We start from the raw sequence: 25,034 nt of genomic DNA, 5'->3' as shown, positions 1-25,034 counted from the left end.
TCCTGAGTGCCATAGGCTACATTTTATCCCGGTATGGGTAGTTCCTACGGGACACGGGAACGGCGGGAAAACAGCTAGTCAAATATATTTTTGTGCGTAGGTCGCTTTTCAAACATACGTCACTTTGTAAACTTGTGCTCAATTTAATGTTTGTTCATTTGGAAATGTCGAACTTCAATGGAAACTACTAGATAGACATTCGTTATTAAACTATACATATACAACATGTAACGTAATTAACGCACACCCTCAAACACCCCAATTAGAATATTATGTTATAACCATAATACATACACTGAATTTTTAATTTAACATGTATATGCATTGTTATTTGCTAAATTAGTTATACCAATTCTTGAAGAACTTTTTGGTCATACTACTACGCACGCAAATATCACGCCGCGCGCCGCTCGACTCGACACAACATAACGAAACTACGGAAAAAGCCGACAATACACGAAGTCTTATTACTTTGAGTTACGGTCTATTTGAATTTGTTTTGACTGTACAGGGTTAATATGACAATAATTTCCGTAGTTTTAATTATTTTTGGGATAAAAAATTACCTATATTAAAAATAATGTAAATCGATTCAGTAAACGATTCTGAACAAACTAATTTCAGGATGTGCGTTAATTAAGTTACATGTTGTATGTAATTATAACATATGTACACGATATTTTACCAAAGGTTTTTAATTTGAATACAACTAATATACTAGTGAAGCTATATTTTGGAATATTCAGCTATAAACTTTTTACATTTCCTGTCGTTTCGGACTCAATTTCCAGAGTTAGTCGCGAGGGACTGACGACTAGTTCCATTCCAATAAAACAAAACATTTGCGTGTAAATCACAAGTCATTTGTATTTACAGTGAGTCAGACAAAAACAGAGTAATTGGGTCAGTCATCAGCTAATATAGCCATTTAGAGCCTGAAAGTGAATCGATATCATTGGTTCCATGAATGTACTTTGCCCGTTTTTAGTGTAGTTGTGGGTCTCAAACACAATCATATAAAGATCCTTTAAAATGTTAAAAAGCAAAGTTTAAAAAGTTAGCAACAAAGTAAGCCGTCACTTAGCGTTAACTGGCGGTGCAAAGGTGGTTTGTCAATGTGCTAGTTAACCTTATTTCATCCAGAAAATGTTATAAACTCTGAAACCGGCAGCCTCACAAAACTTTCGGTTTAAGAACTACAAGTAGTGTTACGGCAATAAGCAAAACTTTAAGTCGTTCTGAATAACGCTATATTTACAGCTTCTCGGAAATTTCTATTCAAACTTATTTACTCTATGGAATATTGCATTGTATTTTACTAATTCAATAGTTTTGCATTGCAACAGTTCCAAGAATAAGGGAATTCAAAGGGTAAATATTGCGTCGGAAGATCCAATTCGATTCTCAGTACCTAAGTATTTATCAATATTTTTCAATTATGGAAATGGAAGTAACCCAGTTATTTCAATCTGCATAAAATTATGATTTGAGTGTCGCACAAACTCGGTAAACAGGAACTCTGCCCATTTCAAACATTATTAAAGAACATTTGGAGTGACAGACGGTAATAGACAATTTGCTTATAGTTTTTTATAATCATAAAATACGGATCTACCACAAAAAAAATACTTAAACAGAACACCTCATAAGTATGCTTTATATGTATCTACATTTTATATTCCTCTTATTTCATTTTGTTCTTAATACTTCAGCATGGAGGTTTGATTCTCAAAGACAAATGATAGGGCATTTTTCTTAAAGCGATAGTCATTATTTGCCCGTAGTTTGATTTGTCAGGCATTGACAGCAAAAGGCTTTCTCCCGCGTTGTTAACTGACCGAATGTGGGCAGAATAAATGCCCATCGCACTCCGGAAAAAAGGCTGATGTGATATATTAGTCAAAAAGATGGTCTTAAGTATACATATACGCACAATTTACTAGCATAGCTAGTCAATAAATACCAGAACTAAGTAACAAACAAATTACACAGTTTTTATAATTACCTGGTGGTTTCGTCTTGACCATGAGTGGCACGGAAGGCGGCGACGAACCCGCTCTTGAATGCGCCACCGCTCGTACAGAGTACGTGGCCCCACACGACAGAGCTCTCAGCACCACGCTAGCTGCCTCTCCTCCTGTCTCCAACCTTCGTTCCTCCTCAGAACGGGAGCTGATAGGCTCCAAACCATCCCCTGTGTCATCACGCACACGTACCCACCAGATTGTGAAACCTAGTTGAAAAGTAACTCACAATTCAAATAATCAAATAAAAAGGTCAGAGGTCGTTCATATTAGTACAGATAGGTACGAATAAAGCAAAAGGAAACACCCTTGAGTAAAAATGATCGGCGTTCCCAATTATGAAGAGCGGGCCTCATAATCTTTCAACAGTTTTAAACTTTTCTACTGCATATTTTCTCTAAAACCAAAAATGCCTCCCATAACAGTTTGCATGTTTTGGAGCAATCTCCCTTTGAAAAGTAAACTTTTTAGACGTAGGTATTTGTGGTCGTGCCGCTAACCTTCGACCACAAAATTGAAGCACCCTCTAGTAATTGATATTGAATTTTAGATTGCACCTTATTACTATTCAAGGGGATGAACGCAGATTATATTGATGGGAAAAGTTTCCAGCAGACATTTTAAAAATTATCATTGAAATAGGTAAACTGTTTATCAGCTCCAATCATCAAAGGACGACAACTCAAACAATTTGTAATTTCGCACGACGAAGTTAAACTTAAGTAAGATTTAATGTTTACAAGATAGACTGGTAAACCAAACTGATAGAACAAACAACAAATAGAAGGGAAATTACAAAATAAATAAGATAGTAGTACAATATCCGGCCTTATTGCTCAGATCTATTTCTTGCAGACAATCTTTGGATAAAGTTACGAAGAGTTTTTTCAATAACATAAAAATGATGATCTTATTTATCTTGTAAGAAAACAGATAATTTGAAAATTACTACTGAGCTATATTTTATAACACTTGTTTTCCGCTAGGGTACTCTATTAAATTGTTTTCGGTATCACGAAGTTACAAACTTTGGAGATTGTTCCCTATTGTTCATAAATCTCAAACATGTAGAGAATACAAAGTGCTCTTGTCACTTTTAAAACTTATTTTTATTATTCAGTCTACATTCAGAATTAAGAAGCGTTAATTATTAAATACTAGCTTTCCGCCCGCGGCTTCGCCCGCGTGGAATTCAGTTCACCCCTCCCGCTGTGGGTTAGCAGCGGCGAGGGAGTGTCAGACTCTTACTGACTAAAATCGTCGTGTTCCGTCCTAGGCCTTTTATATACCAGGGCCGCGGTACCTCTTTCGAACAACCCGCAGCCGCGGCTGGCCCTGGCGCTACTGGGCCCCACTGATTTCAAAACACCTTAAGACTAATTCGCGGCAAACCTTAACACCGCGATACAGAAAAGCACAACGCCATCTATCGAGCTATCGGGAAGCTCGCGATTGAACAATGAGCTACAGGTTAAAGCGCGAGATATCATTGCACTTCTTACGTATCTTAAAAAAAACAACGTCACCACGTTTTAAAAAGCTATCATTCCACTTCTTACGTATTTTAAAAACACATCGTTACCACATTTTAAAAACACCCAGCGCCATCTATCGCATACCTCAGTAATTCGTTGAATTATAGTTATTTTAGGATAAGTAGATGTAAAAAAAACAGTTAAGACGATAAAACAAATTGTACGTCATCCCTCGGGAATTCCTCATTTTCAAGGATTCATTATCGTATCATTTAGCTTCTAAATTTATATGTTCATATTCGTTTGCAATATATAAGTAGATGTAAAAAAAAACAGTTTAGACGATTAAACAAATTGTACATCATCCCTCGGGAATTCCTCATTTTCGGGGATTCATTATCGTATCATTTAACTTCTAAATTTACATGTTTTTATTCGTTTGCAATATATTACCTTGTTTTAAACGACACACAGCGCCATCTACAATCCATCCATCAAGCAAACAATATTTTTGTTTTCCCTCAGGAATATCTATTTTTTTCGGGATAAAAAGTACCCTATTATTTAATCCGGACTTCTAACTTTACGTCTGCAAAATTTCAAAGCAATCGGTTCAGTAATTACGGCGTGAAAGCGGAACAAACAAACAAACAAACAAACAAACAAACTCACTTTCCGATTTATAATATTAGTAAGGATTCATTCTTTGAAAAATTGAATCGTTTAATAATGCTATTCAAACGAAAAACTTTGTTTAAATGATGACCATTGTATCTTCTGATTTCAATATAATCTAAATTATGTATTCACGATCATGTGCGAGCATGGTCCAAGAGAAACACAATTTGGGTACTCTTGGGTAGGCGAGGTCTCCAAATAAACGTATTCTAAATCAAACAGGATTAGGTGTCTTCGTAAGCTGCTCTAGATAAAAATGTTAATTTTAATCCGTCTCGGATTCCTTCGAGAACAAATTCTAATTTATTTTTTGTAAAATACGCAGTTTATTTGTTGTGAACTGTGCTATTGCGGGTGTGTACGAATATGTACCGATACAGCAGCATATTTATTAAATTGCATGCTTATACATCTAATGATTCGTTGCCATAAAAAATAGCCTATCCAACCTTATTCTAAAACTGTACCACCGCCTGAAAAAACTGAATGCAGTCGAAAAAAAACCGTTCCTCACAACTTCGAATTAGCATTGCACATACCTTACCATTAGCCATCTTCCGTCGTCCACCTATCCTTTTCCTCACACACAAGCAAAAACCCATCCTAACAAAATACAAAAAAGAACACAACATTTATGCTTACAATGTGGAGGTTCGGCGGGATGGTGCGTAGACTATCCGTGGAGGCGCGCTTCGGTATGTGCGGTGTGGTCCAAGGCAAACGCGGAAGCGGGTACCGAATTATCTAAACTTACCTCATCAGTACCCATCATCCGTCTAATATTTTCAGAATTTCATTGCAAAATACCCCTACCAATAAAAACATTTATTTACTCACCATGCGGCGGCGCGGCGGGATGATGCGTAGTCCTCCAAGTAAGACGGGCGTCGGTATGCGCCGCGTGGTCCAAGGTAAGCGCGGGAGCGGACGGCGGCGCCGCACATTCCACGCGGTACGTCACCTCTTCGGAACCGAATGTGTTGCGAGCTGAGCACGTGTAGTTGCCACTCGTGGAGGCATCCACTTCTGTTAGGATATAACGATTGAGGAGGCTTGTAAATGGTATCGCAAAATTATAGGATGTTTGAAGTAAATACAAATGCTTGATTCTAACTTCAAACCAATTTTGCTACATGTATCTATTCTAATAATGTAATTCAGACATTACATTATTTCAATTAAATAGAATATTATAGTGAGACCTTTCTTCTGAAGTTGAGTGGGAGTGAAAACCGATTTATCTTTAAAAAATGCATCGTGAATTGGTGCGATCCTAACAATTCAGTTCTTTTTTATGTTTTAGTCTGAAAAAAATACTTCTAATATATAAAATTAATTAAAATGTTGACTATTACCGTGTATAGCAAGATGTCCATGCGGCGTAAGATGTGTCCTAGGATCATGCGTGACGGGCCGGTCGCCCCGCAACCAGCGAGCACGCGGGGCCGGCTCACCGCGCCACGCACAAGCTAGACGCAGCGAGTGACCGCACTGTACTCGGGCCCAAACGCCGAACGATAGGAGTCTTGCTCGCGCTATGGTTAAGGAAAATATGGCCAGTTTTCGATCAATGTGCCTTAATATTATACAGCAATAAAGCTTTATGTTTTAAGCATTACTCTAAATAAAATTTGCTGCACCCAAGCAGGGAGCAATGTATACCTAGAATATGGATGAATTTCTGTGATTTTATACATTTTACAATGAATGATAAATAAGTAAACATACCGATGAAAAGGCCACAAATGCTTTAAAATGTTTAGACAGGAGTGTAGCGCATCTACTTTCTTTAAAACCCTGCTATAACTTACCTCTTGATGTTGTCGTAGCTGGTTGCGGTGGAGAAGGTTCTCCTTCACCAGCTACAGAGTGGGCAGCTACCCAAGCCTCATAAGTAGCCCCTTCAGAAAGCGATCTCAACTCTGTTGAGCCACCTAAACCAACAAATGGATCGCCTTCTTCTACTTGGACGGTGGTTGTTATAGGTGGTCTATCCCTAAAAGTAAATTAAAAATCAGAAGATTGTATACATTAATGAATAGAAGTTTTTGGTTGTATTTTTACTGACCTGCCAAGTTCTCTATAGAACACGGTATAGTATAAAATGGGTCCGTTTGGTCGACTGGGCGGCAGCCAGCTGACTGCTAGAGATGTAACTGATGTAGCCACTACCTTCACTGCCGCTGGAGACCCAGGCACTAAGTAAAAATAACAAATTAAACATACGTTGTTCCCACGGCGACTTAGTTACTGCGAAGTACTCATTCGTTAATTCGAAAAGATAAACGGGTTTATGGAAATTCTACAAACGACGAAATAGACTACATGAGCGTTACTTAGGTTAAAACATAAAAACAAAACTCTGAATACGACCTACCGTCTTGTTGCGTGGTACAATGTATTGGATGAGCGGGCACACCATCGCCGGCCGCTGTATATGCGAGCGCTTGTACGGTGTAGTTAGTATGAGGCCTCAACGCCAGCAGTAGCGTTTCGACCCCCGCTACCCGCTTGACCTCCGCGCCCGCTCCTGCATTGGAGCCGCCGTTCCCTCGCTCCTCCCACTCCAACCACTCAGTCGCTGCCGACAAACAACTGCCATCACTCAGCTTGGATTTAAAATAAAATCTGATTATTGGGCGTTACAGCGTTTTAATTGAATCGAACATTGTCAATATTTACTCACTATGTTCCGGACGGTAAAGCAATTTGTAACCTAGCAAAGCGCCGTGATGAGCGTGCGCGGGAGGGGGAGACCACTCCACTTTTATACTTTGTGGCGATACGGCGCGGCATCTGACGGACCGGGGACCTTCTGATGGCACTGTTAAAGATAAACTTCGTTAAAACTTGCAAAACTTCGTTCACATTTAAGATTAAACCCGTTTTGAAATATACTTGCCACTTTCTTGAGTCAAAGTGTTAACTGGAGCCGTAGCCGGGCCGGCACCCGCACTGTTGAAAGCTCTTACGCTAACAGAATATCTGCAAACCAAATTTGGTTAGTACCCAAGCACAGAAATCCGACCGTGTCCAAATTGTGTTACTTTCTCACCGGGTATAATGTTCCAGACCTTCGATAATGTACTTTGTTATTTGTCCTCTGACTGTGGCGAACTCCATGCCTACGTTTGCCCCTCCTGCTAAAGTTCCATCGGCGGAGGGCCACCACCATACTGTGTAACCTAGGAGTTCTCCGTTCCAGGATGACGAGGGGGGTGCCTTGGAGAATACATTGACATAATAATTATTGAATACATAATAAAAACAATTTAGTTTATAACAGATTTAGTTTATACCTGCCACGCCAGTTCGATAGTTGACGATCTAGGCGCCGACGCTCGCAGGCTGATTGGCGCTCTGGAAGGCGGTTCATGGAGCGTTAGCGCGAGCAAAGCTCTCGTATGAGCCGACGCAAATTGGGCAGTCACCGTCCGAGCCCGCACTAAATACGCCGTCGCCGGTTCTAATCCTGTTATTGTCGCACTCTCTGTCCTGTTTCGGGATTGAAAAGTAATTTGAAATAACGGTATTCCGACACTGGCTGAATGAAAAGAATAAACCCGTTCAATGAATTTCGTTAACCCTGGATTTTATTCGAATTAAATTGCACACGATAAACACGTTTTATTGATTACGCAAACGTTTTGCTGAATTGCGTTCTTTTATTCATTTCTTTTTTTAATTAACTGCAGCGTTGTGCCCAGTTATCTTGATTTTATTTGAGCATTCTCATGGCTTTAAATAAAACAACTTACTTTTAGATAACTTCATATATAATTCAAAGATATTTGCCCTCATTGACAGATTAAATAATAATTAAGTACCTAAAAACCCAGAGTATAAGCTAGACATTACAACTAAAAAAAAACGAACAATTATTATTAATCTAAGAACTCACTCAGAATAAGAGTCTACCGCATGAGCCGATACTGAAACATTATGGGTATCGGCATCCCTCCAAGAATCCGTATTGCTGGAGTCGTGCTTACGATATTGCACGATATATCCTAGAACTGGTGAGTTCCCATCGTAGGGCCTTCGCCATTGGAGACGAACTGATCGAGAGGTGGCTTCTAATACCCTGAAGTTTGCAGGTGGTTCTGGTGGCTCTAAAAATGTTTCAGAAATTATAATATACCAACTCCTTTTATTAGTTAAGCTTAAAGAAAATTCTTGAACGTATAGTAATAGTAGTACCTTGAACAGCCAAATGTACAAAATGGTCGGATCTTCCATATGGATTGGAAGCTTGACAGCGGTATACTCCAGAATCCCTTCTGTCGGCTCTCTCTATTACTAATTCGCTTCTCAAACCTTCTGCGCTTCTTGTTTCTGATATGCTCATTCTAAAATTAAAATTGTTTATGTAAAAAATGTATCGCTAGCTTAAAAAAATATATATAGTAGCCTAAGTGCCCTTTTATCATTATTCAAAAATAGAACTAAGTCCAAAAAGGTAAGGTTTCAATTCTGTGATCCTACCTGTAGTCAGAATTAGGTAGCGCTCGTCCCGAATGACTCCAAGCGGTTGCGAGCGGGGAGTCGCCGCGAGCAACGCAAGCCAATCTAACCGTATCCCCTAGCTTAGCAGTCACGTTCGCTGATTGCGTCTCAAATCTCGCTGGCTCTACGGAAATACAATTCTCAAATAGATTTTTTTCATTCCCCCCAAAGACATCACGTTGTTAAAGAAAACATACCATTAATATGTATGGTGAGTGTAGTAGATAAAGGCGGTGATACCCCATTGTCAGCTCTACAACGATATTTGCCCGAATGTTCAGCCCTTGCAGATTCTATCCTCAATGAACCATTTGTTAGTACTACCGGGTCTGATACTCCCCCTAAAGTCGTTTCTGTGCTACCTTTAAAATAACTAGTCATTAGTAACAATACAAACATCGAGGTTTCTACCCTTTCTTCTATATTCTTACCTGAAAATTTGGTCCAGTATATTGAAGGAGGAGGATGACCTCGGGCTTCACAACTAACTGTGAGTGATCCATTTAAAAGTACGGCCGTATCTGAAGGCTCGATTTGCCAATAAGGAGGAACTACAATAAAGGGTGCAAATTCCAAGTGTAAGAAGGTTTGTTAAAATGACTAATCGGCAGTAAAAAAACTTAAGGAAATATTTCTATGTTCTGTACCTTTTATCGCCAGTTCAGCGGACATGTTGGCCTTCCCAGCGGTATTAGTGACAACACAAGTATAAATCCCACTGTGAGCTGCCGTCAAACTTTTGAAAAGCAACATGCTATAAAACTCTGCTCCCCTTTCATCCACCTGTAATTTCATAACTGGTTAGCTACTGAGGACTTCTCCTAGAACTTACGAACGAAGAACGAATATGGATGTAATTTCATAAGCGGTAAACTGAGACTGAAGGAATAGTGAGTGCACTTGTGTCTGCGCAAATACTTGTGCACTATAATACGTCCTGCGCAGCTGGCTGATCTCCTTGTCGGCTGATCGGCCTTGGACGTAGTATATTATTATTACAACTTATTAGGATGGTTCCACATACCTGAAGGGCACTGGATATAGGCATTTGATCCTTCAGCCATGAGAAGTAGACAGGCATGTCTCCGGACGTCACAGTGCACGTCAGTTGTGAACGATCACCAGCTCTCAGCCCGGGAGGGAACACGATTGGAGATAAAACTGGTGGTGATACCACGGTAATTTGTACCTGGAACGAAAAACGAAGATGAAGAAAAAACATCGATAAAAAGCACGCGAAAGTTTAACGAAATAAGCAATTTTTTTAATGACTTAAAGAGACGTAACACTGTTTTTTAAAGTCGGTTAAATATGCTCACTTTTTAATTGAACTGTTTGAACATAATTGAAATCAGTTTGACTCCCAGAACAATTTTCGCGATAAAAATGACTCATCAAAAGTTCCTTTATTATTCATACTATTAAGTAAGCTCGCTGTCAGTGATAAAACAAGTGGAGTATAAAATGAGGTGTAGTCCGTTCATCCTCGGGAAAGCGGGTCATGTCTCGAACAAAGTAAGAGAAAACGATTGGAAGTGAAATATGAATGTTTTATGATAGGTCATACTTTACTGCGTAATTTGTATGTAATAGTTTGAGACTAAATAGAATTCTGCATCGATTTCAAAATTGAAATTTTGTTATTTACACCTTAATGATTTCACAATAAAGCAAGAATTTAGAGGTACCAATTTTTTTTTTCTACAATTCAAAGTCTTGGCTCTTACCTCTCTTCTCGCCAGTTCTCCTCCCGGTGTGAGGACAGAGCAAGTCCAACCTCCTTTGTCCCGATTACGGTCAACATTCGTTATCGTGAGCTGACCATCCATTTGTTGGTAACGAGGGTCTGTGCCTGCACCTCCTTCCCATCTCACTGAACTATACAAAACAAAGATATATAAAATACTAGCGGTCCGCAACGGCTTCGCCCGGGTGTGTTGCTAATACTATACACTACATTATAAACTTTCCTCTTCAATCACTCTATCTGTTAAAAAAAACCGCAACAAAATCTGCAGCGTCGTTATAAAGATTTAAGCATACATAAGGATATAAGGCCAGAGAGAGTGACTTTGTTTTATACTAAGTAGCGATTATGTATGATTATGAAAAAAAATATATGATTTCTTTGTAGAAAATGAAACTTAAACAAGTTGTTCGATATGATTAATGAAGTATATTTGCTTGAATAATAAATATTGGATTATTTCAATAGTACGCTTTATTTTACCATTTGTTTTATTTACAGTTAAAACAATACTGGTACTGAAGATAAATACAATTTACCATCTCATTGCACAATACTGCTGTAAATTCACAAATGAAGGCTCATTTATTCTGCTTATAGTAATCAGAATTCGCGAAATGGATGCGGAACGGATAATGTTGGGAATACTATAATCTGCAATGACGAGGTAAAATTGCTTTGATATCAGCACGTATTTTACTTGAAAAGTCTGCTAAAATCAAAACACTGTCTAATACTTTAAAGAACTATGTAAATAATGTTTTTTTCATTTGACTACTTACTAGTGACTTATCACTAAAAAGCATTTAATTCGGGTCAATCATGGAACTGTTTAGCACCAAAATCGTGTAAAGCTTATGAAACAACAATCACAACAACCTATTAAAAAACTCAAAAGCCGTTTTATGCTTAATATGGTTTCATGTAAATTAAATTTTCTGTAACTGACCCGGAGTTCTCGACCGCAAGTGTATTATATTCCGCAGTAACATAATTTCCCCGACAGTAACTATTTTCGCAATAAAATCAAAGCTATAAAACAGCAATACATCTGTCCCAACGTTCTTTAGGTAAAGATAATAATAACTCGGCGACCCAAGTGATTCGTTATTCCGTGCCCAAAGTCTAAATGTTGCCATACATATTGTATAAGCCAATTTTGTGAGTGAAATTTTACGGTCACGTGGTATAAAATGCCGGAATTACTATTGATTTAGGGTGAGTTTTCGAGCTTGACAGGTCTGATGCTGCTAATTATCTATCAATTAAAGAGCCCTAATAAGTCAATAAATGCATGTACTTCAGAAATAACCCGCAAATACGCTTTCTCATAATACGACCAAAATCATAATAACACTAGGAGATATTCAACCAGAACAGAAACAATTTTCAGCTAAGTGTTTTAAAATTAAATCTATTAATTAATAAGATATAAGTTACTTACTCAATAGGAAATCCGTAGTAAGGGCACCAAATTGTCACTTCGGACCCCGCAACAGCTTTCACAGGACTCATAGCCCTTATGTACGGCGGACCTATGTAAATCCGATGATAATCATATTTGCCAAGCAATTCCTACACATAACGCTAAAATAATACTTATCTTTATTTATTTAGGATGGCAACACAGCCATGAAATGTGGAAGTAACAACACTGCGGTAAGCAAAAATTGTAATTTATAGCAAAGAGCGGAATGTAATATGATTTGAGTGCTATTTTGTTTATTTCTTTATTTTACTACAGGCCTTGTATTACGATGTGGGTTTCATCGTAAATATAAGAAAAACAAAGGCCTGGAAAGCTGATGTAACATAAGCCTGTCATAAATCTATATGGGACATTTATAACAGACTGATAGGCTGTCGATCTGTCAGCATTTTGTATAGACTTAAGTCGGGCTTCCAAACATGTCACTAGCTATTTTCGAGATTGTTCAAATCACCTAATACATTCCGATAACTCTGTTTCCAATATATTTTTCTAGAAAGGCTCTTTTTGGCATCAAAATAAACATTTTATTTCGTATAACATTAAGGGTAATTGATTGCTCATTTTCACAAAAAATAAATCTACAGACTTTGAGTCCTATTGGAAGAAATATTCTTAATAGAAGTCCATAACCTTGAATATATCGCCAAGGACCTACCTATCGAAGTTCGTATCTATTAGAGTTAATCCCAGCATCTTTCTTCCTTTCTAGTACGTCCATGAATCGTTCAATAGCTCGGTTGTAAATGGCACTGGCCATATAAAAGGTGTTATAAATGTGCTTCGACACATCCAAGGAGATTAAAGCGTAAGAGGAAAACCTTTTCTTTCACGTATTAGTTACACCTACTATTATATACCACTTATTTGTATTCGTCCCACTCGATAGTATTGATATATTTATTTGTTGAGGAAAAGGAAAGGACGGCGTTTTATATTGCTTTGAAAGCTGGTATGTAAGTAGAGATACGCATAAATGTATCCAGCACATGAAAGTACCATCAATTGATTGCCAATATTGCGGGCAAGTATGAGTTATTGCATTTTTTTTTTCAATTATTCATGTTATTCTAACAACACTTTTTAGAGACCTACTTTTATGATTATTTTCTCACTAGTTACTATAAGATAATCAATAATTACCGTAAACATTAAGCCTGGCAGCATGAGCCACGCTACCGTGGTTGTTAGTAGCTCGACACTCATACCGGCCTCCATGCTCAACTCTGGCGCTGCTGAGTGACAGGGTCGACAGCACGTAGCTACTCCCAGGGCCCAGCCCCGCGGGACCATTCTCCCGGCCCTCCGTGATAGCAGCCCTGCGGTAAACGACCACTATGTTACTAAGTACAGAAACAAAGCACTAAAGATATCGGACTGGATATAAGGCTGGAGTTCGTCGTAAAATATTATGGTGTTATTATAAGATTTCTTTTCTTTTTCGATAAAGGAAAATATGAAGATAATGTTGGGTTAAAAGTTGTGTTATCTAAAGAAAGAGGAGGAAAAATCGGAACTTAGAAAAATATGTCGCAAATCGCCTATCTGTTTCGAGTAAGGAGGAAAAGCCACCCGACAAATACCTAATAAAGATATCTAAACTCACCCATGGTGTGCAGGAATGGGCTGCCCGTCTAATAACCATCGAAATCTGGGCGGTGGTTCGCCAACCGCAGAGCATTTCAAAGCAACCTGCGACCCCGGTTGTACCGCCTGCTCGATGAAAGTATAAACCAACTCCGGCCGGGAATCTGCATAAATTGTTCAAATAAGAAAAAGTCACGCAGAACAAATACAAAAAACCTGTGTGTAACATACCTGCAGAGCGTTTTAAACGTTTGCGTTTGAACGAACGTACCGGCCCTGCTTCTCGCACTAACGAGCACCGTGCAACTGAAAATATATAACTAGATGAATGCAAAAACTAGATACATCGGCTTACGTGGAACGAGGTGCTTTGACTTTGTGACTCTGTGATTGAACTGAAGAAATTGTTTACGTAGTTTCCATTTTAAATGACTAACAAATTGGCATTAATGTACCAGCATAAACAATGCGACGTTTCATAAAAGAATTAGGAGACCCTTTTAGGATCATTATGTTTATTCTTTCTTGCTTACTTTTTTAACAAGGGTATATATTGTCTGTTGTTTCTATGCAAGTGAATAGAATATTATTAAAGTCAGATAGCAATAAAGGGTAATTGTCACGGCCCTGTGTAATGCAGGCAACATTTGTGCAAAAGCGTGCAAATAATGTCATAATTGCACAGACGGAGCTTTGCTCGTCCCCTGAGGTTGCTTCGTGGTACATGCGGCTACGGAAGCCGTATGCTCTAGATCTTCACGCTTGTTACCTTAGTGGGGTGAGCAGATGTTGTAGGAATAATGTGATAATTGTCTTATTAATCTTAAGTGACTGCTTTGTACCTATAGTGGCGAATTTAGTTGTTTGTCAGCATATAATTGCAAGAATTCCTCTTCATCAAAATCATACCTATATCAAAATTAAAAACATCAATAATATAAGGTCAACAATATGTCGAACTCTGCACAACCCTTATACTAAAATGAGCATGGTGTTATGATGTTATCTCATGTGTCGATTTGCATTAACTGTTTCCATAGACAAAGAGTTAATTTTCTTTGTATCGATTTCTTTTGTCCACGATTCGACCTTCATCCCTCCTGTGTGTCCATTTTGTCCTTATAGCTACGATTTTGATAAGGTTACATTGAATGGTATAAAATAAATATCTAATACATTGTCTTTGTCTGCCGTAGCTATTTACAGCGAGAATCTGAGTGATATTTTTCATTTTTTCAGGAAAATGATATTGCTGATAATATAAGTAGGTTACAAGCTTTTTATTTTTTATAGTTGGCTGTTCATCTTCGTAATGGAATTTGCCGAGCCTTTGTGCGCGACTCTGTATATTCTCGATAAAGTAAAATCAAAATAGAATCACGTATTTTATGAGGGCATACATATTCGTGGGTACACGAGATACTAGTGTTAACGGTAGCCGGCAGAATAGGCACACACTACAAGCCTTGTTGAAAAATTCACTCAGCTTCGCGTTTTACTATCCACATTCGTTCAGAATTTATATCACCGTAAATCGTAAAAGAGGGCAAAAAATTTACAGCCGTGTAGAATACTGAATCGCCGAAATAAACCGAAGCTGGGACCTCTAGCTTATCTACACGCATAAACAAAATATGGTTCACCTATGTATAGGATTTATAGCATAATAATATGTATTTAGATCGGGCACGTAATTGGAATACCTAACAATAGTTTAACGTTGCACTTTTCGAGCAGTTTTAGTTTAAACTGAGCAAAAAACGTTACGAGTATATTCATGCGACATTAGCCCCTGAAAATTACCTCTTGCCATACAGCTATGCAACGGATATTCAGAAAATAAGTACACTTTAGTTAAATAAGTTCTTTACATTGTTCCCTTGTCGACGAAAAACTCTCTACGTTGCATTTGTAAAATAAACCTTGTTCCCGCATGAATCCTTTTATAATACATGTAAACGTGGCAAAATTCAGCTGAAGTATTCGATCAAAGCTGAAATACAAATAGGTTATTCACAAAGCGAACGGGTATTGGCGAAAAAACCAACTAGCCTCATAGTTCCCTCCTGTCCCATACCACTGGCCAGTGACACCCACTCCCACAAAGATGGATGCCAACGCGGGAAATATCCGCCGAACTATTCCAATTTGAAAAGTTTCCTTTTGGTAAAGCAACCGCACTTGGTTGGCGCGAAATGAACACGAAAAAAATTGGCCCACCAGCGGCCATAGTACTTTAACAATGTGCAAACTGCGCGCCTAGCTAATCATTCTCCTTGTAAAGGGAAGGCTTTCTTTGTTTGTTCAAGTTTGCGTATTACTTGCCTGATCACGCTGAAACTTTAGCAATATAAATGTACCCCGCTATTACTCGTACAGCGATGGAACCTATCTCATCTGTAATGAATTATTACATGAATAAAAGGCCAAATGATGAATAAAATAACATGATTGCTTGGGCTGCTATGTAAAATATTTTTTCAAAGAGTTTTGCGAACTAGGAATATTTGAATATGTCTCGTGTAGACATTTCCCCAAGTCTTTACATATAAATTCGCCGACGTATACAGATGCAGGCAAGCGTAAAATATTTATGACGGCGCAATACGTTTGAATCGATCGGGACATAGAAGCGACAACTTTTACCAAATATACGAGTAAGCCCTGTCTTATAGCTCATATTTCATTGCTTTAGTAAAAAAGTGATGTACAAGTTTTATTGAACTATTTGGTATGTAGGTACTTTGTTTTGTTATTTTTGCAATATAAGTTTAATTTAAAAAGTAAATGCCAAAAAAGGTGACGAAACCCTGCGTTACAAGTTCAATTTAAACATGGAGGAACTAAAGCAATCTTCTTCCTACATAATCATAAAGTGGGACCGAGACGAGGCCTGGGCAAATCTACCTGATTCCAGTTGGCACAAAAGTCGTATAAGTTGGTTGCAGGTTCAAATGAATGTTGAGCACATACGGCAGTCTGTCTGCGTATAAAAAATTCCGCTCCTCTGTTTGTAGGTCACAGAACGAGAGCGCACATGTACTCGAACACAAATCACACGAATTTCGGCAGCCTCGGATCCCTGATATTTGTATTTGTATTGATCTGCCATATGCCACTGTCATTGCTGCTGGTATGTACCTCTCCATGTACATGTCACTAGATACGTCCAGTACATAGCGCACCGATAAATCGTATTAGCTTAACCTATTAATAATTTGTCTGACATAGTAGAGCGCACCAACCAGTTTATCACTGTCCAATCTAGCTATTTTATATCTTTGCAATCAATCTACGCTTTGCATTCGCGCTCGGCTTCAGTATGTGATATCAGATTTTATTATAAAAACGTTTTTGAATTTGGTTCAACCAATTACGTGAAATTGTTACAATACCTTTCAGTAAACTGTTCGGCAATGTTATTTTTTGTGTAACTATATTTTAATATTAAAATAGAGTTTTGAAAACGGGTGTACTTGTTAGTTTTTCGATGGAAGATTTAATTAGAAATAAACATAGAATAAACGGAATATTGTAAATGCTATGGAATTGTGAGAGGAAGGTTATTCTGAATAGAATGCTATATTTAGAATAACAAACTGTAGGTGCAGTTTATAGAAATCTCTCGGTAGTGAATAACTAGGAGTAGCTTGGTATAGTGCAACTAGCAGTGCTGGCTATTTGTGGAATAGACATCGGAGGTTTTAATTAGAAATGCCGTTTCGTTCGGAAAGTTCGTCGGTGGAGCCCCGCGCTGCTCTCCTAGGTATTCACTTGAAGCCAATTTTATTGCTTCTATTTTGAAGGTTCGGCTAAGTAAAAAACGTTTTAATTCTTTTATTTTCGTATCAAATATTTTATAAACCTTTTATGTACCACTAAGACAGTTTACGAAGGTATTTTAACAATCAGTGTGGACATCAAAACTACTCATAATACTTTTACAGCAAAAGTTATAAAATATATTTTCCTCTCCTTAACATTATGTAATATGAATACTTTAGTTCATAAACATTCAAAATGACCCATCAGCTTGTGTAATAAAAATAAACTAATAAGGAATTTTCTCACCAATTTTCTTGTGAGCCTCGGTTAGACCTTATTTTTCTCTGTGAGTGACTGCGAAATTTATGAGCGAGCCCAGAGCAATAAAATACCTTGCGAGAAAATGAAGGAGCAAATCGCAATATATTTGTTTCTTGGTGGCTAGAGGGAGACCGTTTTAGCCATCTGCGGGAGAAATATATTTTATGGGAATGTTCTACGGCTTATGAAGTCCATTCTTTACTTTTTATCGAACGAACCCACTTGAAATGTACACTTGTCTGTTTGTTTTTTGTATTTTGTTTCGTAATGTTCGAATCGTTTTATTGTTATGTTTGTATAAAACAATTTATGAAGTTAATAACGTTTTAGAGACATAGAAATACTAAGTTATGTAATCCGTACCCGTAATCAGCCAGTAATCCGTAATCAGCTGCTTTGCAAAAATATGCCTACTTGTTATAAAATGGAATTAAATCAGATTTTATGTTATATATGTTATATCATTAAAACAGGAGTCGCTCACGAGTTTTTTTGTTTAACTATTCAAAATATTAGGCACCATTATAAGTTATCAAAAGTTAGTTATATTATTAAATAAATGAAATGATTAATAACAGCGTTGCTATACAATTCGCCCTGTAGTTTTCCTCTGTTTTCTTCGAGGGGACCTACTTCCAGGCATAATAAGAAAACACTCATTAGTTGAGGTTCCCAAGGAAATGTCAAGAGAGTGGATATCATTAGTCACTAACAATCACATAAAAATAAAATTATTCTTGTTATTCGTCGTTAGGCTAACGATTTTGAAAATAAATGTTATTTAGGTACTCTAGTAACATATAAATTACTAGCTTACGCCCGCAGTTTTATCCAAGTAGCAAAATTCTTACCGCACGGGGATAAAAGGTGGGCTAAAACAATTGTTCAATTCAGACCATTAATTTCTAAGATTCTTCAGTTTTTTATACTATGTAGTGAAGGTGATATATATTGTTTGGTATACATACTAGTTAAGTATTATCTGTTGAACCCAGAAGAAAAAAACACGTACCTACCTTGAGAAAATTTTCCTTTGCTTTCTCTAATATACCTATAGTCGCCATAGTAATTTCCTACTGAATAATATATTCAGATGATTTATTTATTTACGGAATTATTGCAAACAAACTCACTATGAGAAATTGTACGAGTAGGCCGGATTTTCATAGCACAAATATTTTATTATGACAGGCCTGACCTTTCTTTGTGAGATTAATACATTCTTTGTGTACGTTAAAGCCCCCGATTGTGTTTGTTCGTTTATTTCTCGTTTTGTATAATCTACAGTTCTCGGAATTCTTTATTTACGAAATTAACGCCAGTGCGCAAAGGTTGTTTGAAAAATATTTGTAAGTTGCTGCCAAAATATTAATTTGTTTGCTCATATTTAAATCACACGTAAATGAATTCTTAGTTTAAAAAGTTGGACATAACCATCATATCGCTATTGGCTACTTACTTTAAATGTACATATAGCGATCTTATTTCTCATAATTTAATTAGAACCTCAGTAGCAAGTATCACTTACTACATAACTCGAGTCAAAAATAACATTATGAAATTCAATCAAATATAAACGGTTTAGATTGCATCTGCATTAAGTGCATAAACACACCATACAGCGGCGAGGACTTAATTGTCCGACCCTAATTGGATTATTAGCATAAATTAAACAACATTTTGACGCTCATAATATATTGTGCAGCACTGTTTGTTTATATGGACGAATGGTATGGAAAAATGGTATTGTTTTGTGAGAAAAAATGACCACTATGTGTAGAGGTAACAAAATATTCTCTGCGCAGGAGAGAGTTTTGTCCTCAAATATTCTATTGCGCAACTAGGCAGCTAACTTCAGTCAAGCAAAGATATTTTTGACGTACGCAATTGCGTGATGTTTCCTAATCGTATGTTATCCATCATATGATCCTAAAACGGTGCCACTCTTTGTGCACAACTGATTATAGAGATTTCTATTCATGCCGATACTTACAGAAGTATTTTGTACTTACTACTATGTTTTATAGTATTAGGATAGTTTTCTGTATAAATATTTACAGTGATGGACTGGTGATTGACTTATACAGGTAAACACATTCAAGTTTCAGATGTTGATAACTATGTCATACTTTAACCAATTTTAGAAACCTCAGTAAGTCACAATGACGTTTCTTAAAAGGAATTCCCAAAAATGCACTATAATACTCATTCTTAAAGCAACAAATGCACCAAGTTACCTGGCCAGCTCTCATCTGTGGCTCGTGGCCAGTCCCCACAGACCCGCAGCTAACATTTATATTTATAGCCTGTCTTATTATGAGGCCACAGCTATATTTCCTAGCTGTCGGCTTGCGGTTCGCTTCATAATAGTTTTTAGCGTCCGTCTAGCATTTTTATGATGTTGCAACATTCTCAACTGATTTAAGTTTCGTCGACTGAATTTAGAATTTTGATGCAATTTTTGTTAAATTAATGTCGTTAAGTTGCTACATCTATCAAGTCATAAATAACATTAATTTAATTTGTCTTGTATGTAAAAACAATGAAGATTTAACTCGATATTTAATCAACTTGAGAAATTAATGTACAAAGTTCATGATTATATCAGTGAGCACCGGTTACTTTTATGTTTATGCGCACTACAAAATAAATAATAACTTAAGAGAGACATAAAACATCCCTAAACGAATCACATCTAAAAAGCTTAATGTTATAACTATCATAAATCACAGTAGCCATTAGGTAACTTTGCAAATAAAATAAGAATCGCCGAGCACATTAGCTGTATTCTATACATATATGAAGCTATGTCTCTGGTACCAAAACGTGAGTCGTGACCCAGCTGCCTCTGCATAATAAGATTGCCATGTCAAGAGACCGACGACAAAGAAGAATGACCTATTCTTCTTTAAGAAGAAACATACAAATCTACAGAATAATGTCCCTTTTAAAGTACAAATGTAAGAATAATATCCCTTTTAAAGTTTGATTTTATATCCTAGTTTTTCTTTTATATCTCTCGTTAATGCGTAGCGCTCAAATTGAATTTTATTGCATAGGGATTTATGTTTGTTTTATAGCGCGTCGTAAAAGCTGGTCGGAATGGTTTTTATTAAAATAATCTGGGGTTTCTTTTGCTAGGACAGTATGAATACCTACATATAAAGTTTATTAGAACCTCAATATATTTTTATTAAAAAATTGGCATTAAAATTACATTAGCGCGGCGTATTAGGGTGGTCATCAAAAAGAGCATATTTATCATACAAATGAAGATTACTAAATCCTCTTTGCGTAACTGTATTACTATTTGTGGACACCATTTTCCCCTATCATTATCCCTCACGATTCTGCTCTATTTCAAGCGTATCATAACGATGAATGATAATACTCCACCTAATACGATAACATAGTTATATGATTACATCCCATCGCACGTGAGCCAAATTAGGGCCACAATACATTATAAGTAGTATATAAATCACCCAGTATATTCTTCAGACATGAAAGCGAAAATGATTCAAGAAATATTAAAGGTGCTCTCGTAAAGTAAATAACATCTTTTGTGTGCAAAGGCCTTTATCTACCGACCTCGCACTTTTCTTTTTATATGTAGATGTTCACGCACACACCTGTACGTGTATGTGGATTCTAACATAAAAATATATTAAAGTATTCATCCTCACTGTATGCGTGTTAACGTGAATAAGTATATACTCGTATTTCTGAGGTTTTCTTTTTGTTTAGCATTTTAAAGGCTTGATCGACATAAATAGTAACCCATGGATCTTGTTATTTGTCCCTTTTTATATTGCCAATATGATTTATAGGTTGTCTCTGAAATGTTGTATTGTGTGGGTCGTCTGTTTTACATAGCTATTTCACTAGAATATAGTGGAAAACATTGTAGGCAGTTATTTAATACAAGCTTTTGCCCGCAACTTCGTTCGCGTGGAATAGTGACTACCAGCAGATTTTTGATTTGACCAATAGATGGCGCTATATGTCCGTAATTAATTTTATTTTTTATTTTTATTTTTTGTAATAAAAACTATCCTTTGTCCTTTCTCAAGTTTCAAACTATGTCTGTACCAAATTTCACACAAATCGGTTCAGTAGTTTAGGCGTGAAGAAAAGACAGACAGACAGACAGACAGAGTTACTTTCGCATTTATAATATTAGTTTGGATATACTGTCCATACAGAATATTATCTATCACAAATCAATATATGAAATTATGTGTATCCTTTAGTATAAGTTATCCTTTAGTATTTATTATTTTACAATGTCAAGTATAGCCACTACAAAACATACCCAAACTTCTCATGACCTTTTCAATCTGCTCACCCCACATAACAAAACGCCAAACCCAATTAAATCTCGCCTAAGATTTAGCAACTATGTTAAAACTAACACTATGTACGAGTATTATAGTAGTAGACCGAGAGCCGGCGACTGCCAAACCTTCGTTATGAAAACTTAAATATTGTCTGTGCTTCTACCTTATAGTAGGTATAAATGATAGACTACTACGAAGTTTGACTGACAGTTACACTGGAAGATATTTGAAAATAACCTAACCTATTCCAAGTTATATCTTTTTACCGTTGTGTCTTAGTTTATATTTAAGATGACATCAATATAGACCACTTTTTCTATGACAGCAATTGTTCATTACATTAGGGAGAAAAGATATGAGAGACCTCTAAACAGAATTGGATGTCCTGTCTTTCCTCCTGTACAAACTCAACGATTGCTGTCGTATAAAAAGTGGCCCTTATCGATATTATCTTTAATTCATACATACTCGTATAAGGGAGGATCAGACTGTCAAAAAAAATATTGAGTTAGGTAAAGTATTTTTATATATTTTCCAAAGCAACCGTCAGTCAAACTTTGTAGTAGTAAAAAGTTTCAGCCTTTATACTAAGTTCTGGCAATCGCTGGCTCTTGGGCTACAGGGGTACATACCAGTGTCTTGATGGACGTCTGGGCCGGGGAAGTTTAGCGGATCACATGCCAAGTTGGCGCGACCTGATTCACTAATGTAGAATTGTATGGAGGCACTGGATCTGAGGACAAATAAGGCGGTTTTAATTAGTTTTTGGATTAAGTTATTTTTCGTTTTAGATGTCTGACTTATACATGGAATTTAGTTTGGAGAGTAATACATGCACATTGCACTTGTTTTATTAATTGAATGGAATGAATTTGTAACGGCATAAAGTTTACTGTAGATACACAGGGTGTATAAATACATTTCTATCATCATGAAGTTCATAAACGATTGAAAAGCTTTTTAGAAACTGCACGAGACTCCTAACTAGCCAACTCAAAGCTGTTAAGCTTAATCGTTTTAATTTTATCCTCCCCCATGAAAATTAAATTAAACCCAACAACTGCTTACATAATCGAAACAATAAATGTAATGAGAGCCACACATTCGCCTCAAGTACCTTCAAACAAACAAACGCTTGGCATATGTCTACAACGGTATAAATTGTCCCCCACTGGCGACACAGAGTCGGCACACACACAAAGAAAGCCATTCAATTTATTAATTGTCGAAAATTAAAAGGCTGTAATTCAGAGCGTTTTGTTTGATGTACAACCACATCGCCCCACCGGGCGGGACACAAGAGCCTACCAATTACACCCACTGGGGACTGAATAACGAACTGAAATTATTTTCCTCGAGCTCGCCTTTTACTCGAAAACCTCTACTAATTGCTTACCTACATATGTATGGTGGAACGCACAGAAAAATGTTCGTACAGCCTTAATTAATTTCTGTGTGTACGCTCGAGATAGTATTCACGAATAAATGATGATTCTATTTTAGGAAACTTTGATTTGTATTAATTTTGCCATCACTTTGTAAGAGATATAAAGAAAGGGCGCTGTGGAAGTTCTTCGAGAAGTTTTTTTTTTAATTAAGTTTAATTATTTGGTTTCTGGATCTATAGTGATTTCAATGGCTTGAATGAGAGAATGCTACTCATTGTGAATAGGAAAATTCGACCCGCAACCCACATTTATTTGTAGTTTACGCATGATCTAATTTTGCAAAGTTATTTGTGATTATATGAATAGTCAAAGTTATGCCAACGTATCCAAAATAATAGTTGAGTTAATAAACATAACAAAGACTCGGAATAAAAATATCTGAAAATAAAATCACATATGCGGCAGCAGTTTTTATCTGGAATTTTCCCATCAATTTCACCGTTAAATGCATACATCACACACAGGTACAATGTATCGTAAATCAAAATGTAATTTCGATTCAATCAAATTTTTAGAGAATGGAATGACGCTGCAATCTGTTCGCTGGACCTGAATTCGATTGCTATTCACCTTCCGATATTAAATTCCACTTTTAATAAAGTATTTATGCGAATAGTACCTGATTTTATTACTGAACGGATCCCGTGCAGCGATTTCAAATTCATAAAATATTTGCTCTGAAATATTTTTAATAATTAAAGAATACTTGTTATTCTTTAATTAATTCAGGATGTTATACCGGTTGAAATATTCGCAGAAATAATAAAAAAACCATTCATTCAATTATTTCAGTTCAATTCTATGTAGTGAGTGAGTGCAATGAATTGAAAACAATTTTATTGAATATTTCCTAGAATTTTTATGGAATTTCAAATGTATTTTACAATGAAAAAAAAAATGCGTATGGAATTGAATAATTCAGAAACATTGTAGTGCAGTTTTTTCTCCAAAATATGTATGTCTTTTTTGTGAAACGAGTTTTGATGATGACTGTACTATAGAAAGAAAAGTTAGTATACTTTTAATAGCTTGTTGTGAGTGGGAATATGTAAATAAGGCAAGTTCCAGACGAACATTTGAATATGACAAAGTTTGAAGGCGACGACTCAGCCGCGTTACCGACGACCAAGTTTTATTGTGATTTTATTCGGAAGAATGAGGAGCTATAGGAAATCCGTGTTTAACACCAACTTAGTAGCTAACTTAAAGTGTTCCGTTGTACTTGTTTTTATTGCTTCTATTTTAATGGACTTTTTAATGCTGTTTTTGTGCCTTTGTAAAATTGCTGTATTTATTTAATTGTAGGTTTGGCTGTCGAATTTAAATATCTCGGTGGATTTTAACTCAAGCTATTTAAAATAAAGGTAGGTATAATAACATCCATTCTACTAAGCTTGCCCAAACTTCAAAAAGATAAAAGGGTGTAATTTTATAATTAAAAACCGCTCCCATCATATGCTAATTAGGAGGCACAATGCTCGCCTTGGAGTAAAAATAAATGCTTTTACCCCAAATTAAACTCAAATATTTATCGTCTGTCTACTTATAAGATAAAAATGTACCGATCCGCTTGTGAAGAAAATATTAAAATAGAACCTTTTCCACGGCCGCATAATGTTGTTTTATTCAGCCCTTCTGGAAAACCTTCCGAATC

General features: G+C 36.6%; 1 protein-coding gene across 1 annotated transcript in view; it reads right to left on the bottom strand.

Moving 5' to 3' along the window:
- Positions 1-25,034, bottom strand: part of LOC110373390 (cell adhesion molecule Dscam2) — a 76,020-nt gene that overhangs the window by 9,605 nt on the left and 41,381 nt on the right. The window contains exons 8-30 of the mRNA XM_064039800.1: positions 22,565-22,665; positions 13,738-13,812; positions 13,526-13,670; positions 13,063-13,238; positions 11,875-11,965; positions 10,411-10,561; positions 9,708-9,872; positions 9,331-9,466; positions 9,115-9,234; positions 8,881-9,045; positions 8,663-8,807; positions 8,378-8,526; positions 8,079-8,289; positions 7,477-7,672; positions 7,233-7,399; positions 7,080-7,162; positions 6,864-7,001; positions 6,555-6,758; positions 6,246-6,375; positions 5,989-6,173; positions 5,533-5,712; positions 5,015-5,203; positions 2,006-2,233 (exon numbers count right to left, since the gene is read on the bottom strand). Coding sequence (XP_063895870.1) covers positions 2,006-2,233; positions 5,015-5,203; positions 5,533-5,712; positions 5,989-6,173; positions 6,246-6,375; positions 6,555-6,758; positions 6,864-7,001; positions 7,080-7,162; positions 7,233-7,399; positions 7,477-7,672; positions 8,079-8,289; positions 8,378-8,526; positions 8,663-8,807; positions 8,881-9,045; positions 9,115-9,234; positions 9,331-9,466; positions 9,708-9,872; positions 10,411-10,561; positions 11,875-11,965; positions 13,063-13,238; positions 13,526-13,670; positions 13,738-13,812; positions 22,565-22,665 — 3,530 coding nt within the window. The remainder of the gene's footprint in view (positions 1-2,005; positions 2,234-5,014; positions 5,204-5,532; positions 5,713-5,988; positions 6,174-6,245; positions 6,376-6,554; positions 6,759-6,863; positions 7,002-7,079; positions 7,163-7,232; positions 7,400-7,476; positions 7,673-8,078; positions 8,290-8,377; positions 8,527-8,662; positions 8,808-8,880; positions 9,046-9,114; positions 9,235-9,330; positions 9,467-9,707; positions 9,873-10,410; positions 10,562-11,874; positions 11,966-13,062; positions 13,239-13,525; positions 13,671-13,737; positions 13,813-22,564; positions 22,666-25,034) is intronic.

The sequence above is a fragment of the Helicoverpa armigera genome, chromosome 20 (assembly GCF_030705265.1).
Source record: "Helicoverpa armigera isolate CAAS_96S chromosome 20, ASM3070526v1, whole genome shotgun sequence".
Lineage (NCBI taxonomy): Eukaryota > Metazoa > Arthropoda > Insecta > Lepidoptera > Noctuidae > Helicoverpa > Helicoverpa armigera.
Note: the sequence above shows the minus strand (reverse complement) of the source record. Positions and strands in the feature narration are given on the sequence as shown.